The sequence below is a fragment of the Henckelia pumila genome, chromosome 3 (assembly GCF_033568475.1).
Source record: "Henckelia pumila isolate YLH828 chromosome 3, ASM3356847v2, whole genome shotgun sequence".
Lineage (NCBI taxonomy): Eukaryota > Viridiplantae > Streptophyta > Magnoliopsida > Lamiales > Gesneriaceae > Henckelia > Henckelia pumila.
The window spans coordinates 187,203,007-187,213,788 of record NC_133122.1 but is presented as its reverse complement, the minus strand read 5'-3'; the positions used below and the strand labels follow the sequence as shown (position 1 = coordinate 187,213,788).

Genomic DNA, 10,782 nt, shown 5'->3' with positions numbered 1-10,782 from the left:
AGCATTTTTCTTCATATTTGTTTGAATCAACTTAATAAAGTATTTAAAATAATTGTGGTGTAATTAAAAAAAAACTCATATGGAAAGAAAAAAAAAACAAAAATCACATGCATAACTAATTATCAATTACTATAACACAAAAAAAAAATATCATGATTGTTCATGACAATTGCAGTTATACAAATGACCACCGGTACCACAAGCAGGTGGTCTACGTCTACGTTGTCCTCTACGCACAACAGGAGCATCAACAATTTCGTCAGTCCTCTCTTGTTGCTCATCTGAATAACTAGGGAATATTACAGGTGACAGAACGTTTCTTTCAGGAGCTAGAGTATTGCGTTGACCAGTATTAAGAAGATCTGTAAAACTTTGGATATTTTCACAAAATGGAGTATGATAACCGGCATCAACATATGAACCAGATGGTCCTGCACTGTAAAATCCACCGAATGGTCCGGTATTATACAACCCACTAGATGGCCCTGCGTTGTCGAACCCACCAGATGGACCCACGTTGTAGAACCCACCAGATGGACCCGCGTTGTAGAACTCACCAGATGGCCGAGGAGGAACAAACCCCGATGATGACTGATGCGAATCAGGGGATGGCACACTAAAATTTTGTGGAATATTATTGTGTTCGCCAATATCTAAATTCGACTGATATGGCCTAAAACCAAGCCCAATTACTGCAGGCGATATAAACCGTACAGTAATGCGATCAAACCATGGAAAGTAATCATCATCGACTTGCCTAGATCTTCCGTGGCGTTCGCCTCGGGCAACATTACTCAATTTTCCATTCCAAAGAATAATTGCATCTTTATGATACTCTCTCCAATCTGTGTTGCGATGACCTGTTCTATTAACATTGTGTAGGTTATCGTTGTCAACTGCAGGCCTAGGAATAGATTGTCGCATTTTGAACTGCCTCAAGACCCGATCAGGACGATGCATCTCCACAATATCAAAACAAATCAGAGGACAAACACATCGCCAGATTCTATTATCGTATGTACTAATGATCGCTTTAACATCAACATCTTTTTTGTTGTAAACTATCCAGTTAAACTGCATAATAATAATAAAATCAATTTTAATTAATAAATATAAATTAATATAATTATTGTAAATTTTCAATAATCCAATAACACACCTCGACATTAGTCATACGATCGAAGCAATCCCTTATAATTCTAACAGCGTGCGTTGGTGAATGAGTGTAACTAAACACATTTGACCACCTACAATAAAAAAATATTATTAAAATTATTGAAAAATAAATTTGTAATTTATACAATGCTAATATTTTTCAAATATTACCGTGCACTATAAGGAGCATATGGAATATTTTCCTCGAATTCATTTTGACGCACAATCAGAGATAATCCATTCATATCTGGATTAACAAATGTAATCCTGCTCCATGCCCATATGTGCCATCAGTAATAAATTAAATTAAAAATTATTATAATATGATATTAGATGAACTTAAAAATTTATACCTGTAGGATAAATAGAGGCCCGGATATTATAGCTTTTCCTATCCGTGTTGCATTGCATAACTCACGATATAGAAATGCCAGAACTGCACTTCCCCAACTATAAGATCTGATGCGTTCAATATCCCGAAGTAGTTGCAAAAAAATCAATCTAACAGATCCTCCTTGATAATCTGGAACCATGATTCCTCCAATAATCATTAATGCTACACAACGGGTATATTTTACGACATCTATTTCTGGACTATTATCATCGATATGTGCAGTCATGAAATGCTCATATAAAGCGGTCATCGATAAGTGACCACCTTTGAAATGCGACGTCAGTGGCGTAAATCCCAATAAATTCAAACATATATGCTGCCACTCTTCAACTCTGTGTGAAACATCTATACCAATTACAGGCTCACCATCAATAGGCAGACCCCAAATAATGGAAATATCCTGTAAAGTGATGGTTGCTTCACCACATCTAAAATGAAAGGTATGTGTTTCACGTCGCCATCGTTCAACCAAAGCAGTAATTAAATGATTATCATATTGCCGAGATCCACACAGCAAAACACCATAAAACCCCATGTTATTTAAATATGCAATCACACGACTGTGCAGACCATGATCATTAAATAACTGCCAAATCAAATTATCGGATCGTTTAACTCGGACTATGTCATCAATTGTTTTTGTGGAAACTTCTGACAACATATGTGTTGCTTATAAATATAGCACACTGAAATCTATTGGCCCTCGATTTGTTGTCATCCTGACAAATATACTAACAATTATATAATGCAAACCAATAAACACATATTATAAAATTACAAAATAACAAAAAATAAAAATAAAATAAAATATAATAAATTTTAATCTATGCATATAACAATATATGTCTATATATGCACATATTTAATATAAATAACGATAACAATAAAATATATATATATATATATATATATATATATTTCAATGTAATAATATATATTCTATATTTATATAGTATATCAATAATAAGATAATATATATGCATATATATCTAATATAATAACAACAACAATAATAAAGTTTATATATATATATTTTAGTCTTTTAATATATATATATATATATATATATAATATATTCTATATTTATATATCATTCTGGATCTCGAAACATGAGAATCATGAGAAGATTCGATCAAATTATGAAAATTATTATTTTAATCTTTTTTACAAAAAATATATATAAGGAGTTTACCGAGACTAATTAAGTAGATCAAGATTCAAAACAAATACCCACAATGCTCTAAAAGCCATTTCAAGGCAAACACGAGCTGAAGGGTAGTACATGAATCTGATCTACTTAATATTAACCTCGAACCTTATAAAAATTTTTTAACCTCCCTTTAGATTCCCATAATATCTTAAACCATTACAATACCATGGTCATTTCGTAGGATAATTATGATCTAGCAAAGAGAATTTAGCCTGTCATTAGGCTAAATTAAATAAGAAAATAGAAATAGACAAAATAAAAAGAGAAATACTTACAAAGATTGTAAACAGAAACTTCAAACTTTTATTTTCTGAAAGGCTTTTATTACAAGAGAGAAAGAGAGAGAAAGGGAGAAGAAAGAGAGGCGAGCAAACTCAAGCGTGCCTCCAAACTTACAAAATACACCTATAAATAGGAAGATCCGGACATCAACCCCGGATTTCAAGCTAAACTTATAAAACTACTTTTATTAAAATAATAAAAAGATGCATTATTACATCTTGAAAAAGTAGAATAACTTCCGCCAAACTTTATAAAAGTTGAAAGTGATATATTATCTAAAAGGATTCCTTTTTCATCCAATCTTGGACTTTAGCGATGCTTTTAATTTTTCAAAAGTTTCATCAATTTGATTTTCTTCAAGATCATCATCTTCGGGATCCTGTCCATCTTGCATATGCATTAATTTGATAAACTGATTGTGGCTGTCAGTTGAAGTCATGGACTGATCAGATTTTGTATCAGTATTACCAATATTTTTAAACAAATCTTTTTTCATTTATTCAACATATAAGTCGATCATTTGTTCTTTTGAGTAGATTTCTTGATATTTCTGAGTGATAATTTTGAAGGGACTTATCACATCAGATTGTTTTCCCTTCTCCTGTTGTGCAAAATCATTCTTGTATTGAGAGATATTTTCTTCCATTTTTTGTAATATCTCTATGCCATGTGATTTTCCAGTTTCAAGATCATTTCTGAGCAATTTTTCCCAAAACTTTGATAAACTCTTCCTCCATAAGCAAGGAATTCCATGATCATTATAACCAAATTCTGGTTGCCATTTCCAAATCCATGGGATACCGAATTCAATAAAGAAATTGCAGGATAAATTATTGTTGACCCAATTTGTAGTCATGTTCTGTATAACTCTTGGAGAGAATCTGATCCAATCTTCAAAGTAATTTTTGAATTCTTCAGGTAAAATTTTTTATGAAGGCCCAAAGAATTGCCACCAGTGTATGAACCAGTTGGGGATATTATCATGTGAATTATTTTCACATATTTTCAAGAACCAAGAATGTTTTCTTTTTGAATTTTCATAGAATAGAGTTGTATAAAAACTCTGTATATAATCCCAGTAGTTATATTTAAAAGTAATTTGTTTTTGAGTATAATAGAATTCTTTTTCTGCTAATGGAGAAATTCCCCATTCTTCAATAGAAATAATTTTCTTAATAATAAATTTGGAAAAGTTATAAATTTCCGTTTGCTGAGTATTACTCTGAAAATGGGTAATTTCCACCGTTTTTGTAGAAATTAAGAGGGTTTCATAATATCCTCTTGGCTTATAAGCACCATGAACATATGATGTATGTGATAGATATCTATCCATGATAATCCAAGGAGTATTTTTCCATTGCTCATCTTTTTCTTCTACAAGAAGAATGATTTCTCTATTTTTATTCTCAGTATATAATACTGAATCATTTTCATTTTCTTTTGCAATATTTGCATAAGATTCTTCAGAATCAGGAATTACCTTATTCTTACCTTTTTGTTTTAAGAATTCTTGAAACTCATCATATAAAGGATCATTTTTTTGGATAGTATTACTATCAGAAGAACTAGAAATCTATTGGTCTATGAGGCGTTGATTTCCAAATTGAGCTATCAGCCTTGGAGCATTGCCAATATAATTTGGGGGTTTTCCTCTTCCTCCTCTTCCTCTATAAGAGGAAAATTCACCACGACCCCTATTCATTCCTGCCATCATTAGATAAATATTCACGGGTTAAGAAATCAGGAAGATAATTTTCTTCTCCTTTTTTATAAATAATTTCAAAATCAAAAGGAGCTAAATTAGCTTGCCATCTAGCAAACATTTGTTTAGAAACATCATGTTTAAAATCTTTATTAAACATATATTTTGCAGACTTGCAATCTGTTTTAATAATGAATTTTTGATTGTAAAGATCATCCTGAAATTTCAGAATACATTTAACAATAGAAAGAATTTCTTTTGCAACTGTAGAGTAATTTTTCTGAGCAGAATTCCACTTTCCTGAATGAAATCTAACAAGATATTCTTCTTTACTTTGGGGTTTTAATTGTTTTAAAATACCTCCAAAGCCTATATCAGAAGCATCTGTTTCAACAATTTTCTCCCAACTAGGATTAGAAATCATTAAGCAAGGAATATGTTTAATTTTTTCTTTAATTTTATTGACAGAATTGGTATGCTGATCAGTCCAAGGGGAAGGATTTTTCTTAAGTCTATCATATAAGATAGCAGTATCATTGGCTAAATTCTTAATATAGGCAGATATATAATTTAAACTACCTAAAAATCTTTGTAATTGAGTCTTATCAGTAATAATATCTGGAAATTTATTACCAAATTCTATACTTCTTTGAATAGGAATAATATTACCTTTATCAATATTATGACCTAAAAATTTAATATTGGTTTGAAATAAAACCATTTTGGGTTTAGAAATAACTAATCCATTTTGAATAATAAGAGTTTTAAATATGTTTAAATGTTTAAAATGAGTCTCAATATTTTTTGAGAATATAAGAATATCATCTATGTAAACAATAATAAAGTCACTATAAGGGGTAAAGATATCATTCATAATCTGCTGAAATTCTGAAGGAGCATTCTTCAGACCAAAAGGCATAACATTCCATTCATAATGTCCTATCGGAACATTAAAAGCAGTTTTATATCTATCATCCTTATTAATTTGGATCTGCCAAAATCCTGACTTTAAATCAAATTTAGAAAATATTAAGGCATGTAAAAGTCTATCAAGAAGATATTTTTTATTAGGAATAGGATGCCTAATCCATTTTAAAACTTTATTTAAAGGTTTATAATTTATTACTAGATGAGGAACACCTCTTTCAATCTCAGAATGTTTATTGACATAAAAAGCAGTACAAGACCAAGGAGATTGAGAAGGAGTTATTAACTTTTTATCTAAAAGAGATTGAATTTCTTTCTTACATAATTCTAAATATTCAAAATTCATCTGACAAGGTCTTGCCTTGGTAGGAATATTCTTTTCATCAAAACTTTCTTCATAAGGAAGAAAAACAATATGTTTCTTTCGATTCCAAAAAGCATTGGGAAAATCATTACAAATTTCTAAAGAGAATTGGTTATGAAGCAATATAATTTTATCTTGTAGTTTATGATTTTTCAAAATATCATCAATAGTTAAAGAATTTATTTCTTCTTTTAAAGAATTAATATGAAATATTTTTCTATCAATATGATCTTGGATAGAATTTAAAATTTTTAAATAAGGTTTAGTAATAAACTGAAAGTGAATATTCTTACCTTCATAAGTACCAATTATACCTGTAGGATTTATAGAAATAATAGGATAGATTTTATAAAGAAAAGGTAAACCAAGAATGATTTGGGTAGAAAGGTTTTTTATTAAGAAGAAACTTGTTTGAATACAAGTCTTATTTTTACAAATATAAGCTTTTGGTAATTTATAATTAACCTGTAATTTTTCACCTCCTGCATGAGAAAGAGAGTGTGAAGTTTTATGAAAATATTTTGAAGGTATTATTCCTTCTTGAATAACATTTAAATCTGCTCCACTATCAATTAAGGTAATAAAGTCTTTTTTATAATTATTATCAATTAATAAAGTTATTTTAGTGTACCACTTTTGAGATTTTATTTTACTAAGAACAGATAAATGTTGTTCTTGGTCTGAAACATTATTAGAACTATTTTCTAACTCAGACATTTCTAAATCAGAAATCCTTCTATTAAAACAAATATTCTCATGTTGTAAAATAACAACTTGCTGTTTAAGTTGATCAATTTCAATTTTTAAATTATCTAAAGTTACAGGAGTATTAACACTGTGTTTTTCTTTTAAAAGTTTTCTTATCTCTTTTAAAGAATAAGTCTGATCATTTTTCAAAAGATCAGTATAACTAGTAGAAGTTTTGTTATCAATATGATCAATTATAGAAGTACGAAGATTAGGATCTTTAATTAATTTTAAAAATTCAATAATTTTATCATCAGATAAAACATTAATACTTAAATCTTCAAATTGAGATTTTAACTTATAAAAATCATCATTATCATCTTCATTGTTACTAATATAATTGCAACAATTAGAAGACTGACCTTGGATGCAATTATCACAATCTTCTGAAGAATTTAAAGAATCATTATCAAGATTAATAATATCATCAGTATCTGGACTAGAATCAGAAGTATGAGAATCTTCAGAATAATTTTTCATGACAATTTCATATAAAGTATTTTTAATATCATCAGAGATATCAAGAGATTTAATTTTCTCCTTAGCCCAACATTGATTAGCATAATGACCAGGTCTACCACATTTATGACAGGTAATTAAAGGCTTTTTATCCTTATCTTTTTTCCAAAATTGTCTCTTCTTCGCATCTTTTTTATTATTCCGAAATTCTTTTCGTTTTTGTTTTTTCAATATTTGTCTTTCAGACAAATGTCTCTTCCTATGAGGTTTATTTACAGATTTATGAATTTTCTTCTTGGGTATATCAATCCCAAATTGATCACAGAAATGACCAAGCTGTTTTCTTTCAAAAATATTTTGTCTTTTTAACTGATTATTTAATTTTAAATCATTACATAAAGATAAACCTTCCTGAATACAAGTACTTATTAAGTTACCGTAAGTATAATTATCATACTGAATAGAAATATTATCTTTACGAAGAATTTTTCTAACTCTTTCAGCAAAGAGATGAGGAAGACCATCAATAAATTTGGCTTTCCATTGATTGTTATTACAATCTGGTAATTTATAAATTCTAGAAAGAAAAGTATCTTTATACCATCTGAAATCAGTAAGAGTCTTACATTTCATATTACTTAAAAGAGTTCTAATATTTTCACTATTATCAGTAAAACGACCAGTAAAATGTTCAATAATAGTCATAATAAGACTATAAACAACATTTTCAGTCTGATTATTATTCTCTATTTTAATAGAATCATAAATATCATTTTTCTGTTGTTGAGATAAATAATTATCCCACCAACCTTTTAGTTGGCCTGTAAAACCAGAAATAAGAATTTTTGCTATATTCTTATTAGTATTACCAGCACTTTTACAAACAGTACTATACATAAGCATTCTATGAGCAAGATTATAAATCTGCTTATCTGTTAAACCATCAGCATTCCATTCATAAATGCTTTTCCCATTATAACTATTTGTTATAATGTACTCTTGTTCTTCATTAAGAACATCCAAAGGAGTAGGACGAGAATAGTAATAACGATTTTGAGTTGGCCTATCAGCCCATTTCATTTTTTGAATTTTATCTGTATCATCATCATCAGTATTATTATTACTAAATGATTCATTATTATTAATAACAGAAATATTCATATTTTTAAATTTTTCTGATAAAATTTTTTCAAATTCAGAAATAGAAGATTTAAATTTAAAATCTTGTATTTCTGGAGGAGATTGAATAGAAGAAGAAGCTATGGAAACTATATTTCTATCTTTCTTTTCTTCAATATGAACATTAGGCTTGATCTGTTGTATGGCCAATAAAATATTATCGATATTCTTTTTTAAAGAAGTCAATTCTTCTCCTAAAAGAATAAGATATAAATTAGTATAATTTTGCTTTTCAAAAAGTTGATTAATATGATTAATAGTAACAGACAACATATCATCCTCAAATATTTTTGAAAACGCATTAAAATTTAAAACTTTTTCATTCTTTTCTATTTGAAAAGAATTCTGTGGAGGATACACAGATTTCTGAATATTTCCAGAAGAAAGTTTATAATTTCTTTCTATAACAGAAATATAATCAACAAGAAAGATTTTTATAAACCAGGGTACAAAATAAATCATTTTATTTTTTTCTGCACAATCTTTATAAAAAGTATTAATTATATATTCAAATTCTTTTTTGGAAAAACTCTTAAAATACCATTTTCTAAAAGATTTCCATTTATGATCACAAAATTCTTTATTAATCTGAGCTCTTGCTCTAGATCCTTTACTGAAATCTATTTTGGTTGTACTATCCATTTAAACAAAATTCATTTCTGAGATAGTATCTGATTCTGTAATGTTTTGGACATTTCCATGAACAATATTATTTCTGTTTATGATAACCTCTTCAATATTTTTATTTTTAGAGAAATCAGATCTAACTTCTTCTCGAATTTGAGAAGTAGAAGCTCTAGAAGATTGATGAATATCAATTATATAATCTAGAGGAGAAATATAAGATCTAACAGATTGAGATCTAGTAATAGGCAAATAATTTTTATTTTGAAATTGTATATTAACAGATCCTTCATTAGTCTGTATTACTTGTTGTAAATCCATATTTAAAATAGGATTTCTAGGAATAGAATTTTCAAAAGTCCACTTTGATGGAAAGTCTATTTCTTCCCATTTAATAGATCTACGGATAGTTATTTTAGATTTATTGAAATTAGTCTCAATAAGAACAGTTTCATTCTTCTTTTTGTCAATTCTTTTACACATTGGATTTAAAGTATAAAGAGGTTTATAATAAATACGATAACCAATACATATGACTTCTGTTCCAACAGAATAATTATAACCATGAGTCTTAACATTTAATGTTAAAGAATCTAAAATATTTATATCAGTTAATGATAGAGAAAGATTTGGATATACATCAAAATAAACTGGACCATGAGCCAGACTGGATTCAATTATTCCGATTAAAGATTGTTTCCAATTTAAATTTCTACCATCTCTTAAAGCTGCAATAAAGCTTTCAGGTAAACCTTCCAAAGTAAGAGGTCTAAAGGCAATTTGTACCAGACCTATATGAAGAAATTTATAATCTTTAGAAAATGTTAATATATCTTTTTCATTTAATAAATGAATAACCATTTCTTCATTATTAAGAGGAATTGAAGACTCAGTAGTCTTAACAATTTGTTTAAGACAAACACGAGCTGAAGGGTAGTACATGAATCTGATCTACTTAATATTAACCTCGAACCTTATAAAAAATTTTTAACCTCCCTTTAGATTTCCATAATATCTTAAACCATTACAATACCATGGTCATTTCGTAGGATAATTATGATCTAGCAAAAGAGAATTTAGCCTGTCATTAGGCTAAATTAAATAAGAAAATAGAAATAGGCAAAATATTTTAATATATATATATATATATATAATTCTATATTTATATATATTATAAGATTTATGCTTCTGGACTTTTGGTGGAAACGTGAAAATGAAGGTGGAAGGGGGTGGAGGCGGATGGGAAGGGTTTGGACGTGAATAGGGTAGGGTAATTAAGAGGTAATTTAGGTGTAATTAGTGTAAATTAATTACAAATTTAAATAATTAAATAAATAAGTATTATCAATAATATTTAAAATAATTATTTGAGTCTTGGAGGAAGGGAGCTTAACTATTCTTTATTATTAATACATTTAATTTTTATTATATTAATATAATATATTTAATTATAAAAAAGAAGAAATTTGAAATATATACTAAAACATATTATTAAAATAAACTTAAAATTCCAAATAATGCTTAAAAAAATTCTGAAAAATAATTCATACCTTTAAATGGCTTTTTTTTAAGTACCTACAAACAACAATTAAACATATTCAATTATAGTAACTCAATTAAACCAAAACACCCAAATTTCAAAACTATAATCTCGAATTTACCTTAAAATTTTGAAATAGAGCTCCAACCAACCTAAATATTTTATTCCTAGCTTGAACAACGATCGGCGGCGATGAACA

The 10,782-nt window shown here is 28.2% G+C and overlaps 1 protein-coding gene across 1 annotated transcript; it reads right to left on the bottom strand.

Moving 5' to 3' along the window:
- Nucleotides 1-1,322: 1,322 nt before the first annotated feature.
- Nucleotides 1,323-2,084, bottom strand: LOC140890161 (protein MAINTENANCE OF MERISTEMS-like). The gene is made up of 2 exons (XM_073297920.1): nt 1,574-2,084; nt 1,323-1,402 (listed from the first exon to the last, which is right to left on the bottom strand). Exons 1-2 carry the CDS (start codon nt 2,082-2,084, stop codon nt 1,323-1,325), a joined length of 591 nt encoding a protein of 196 aa, XP_073154021.1.
- Between the last annotated feature and the right edge of the window lie 8,698 nt (nt 2,085-10,782).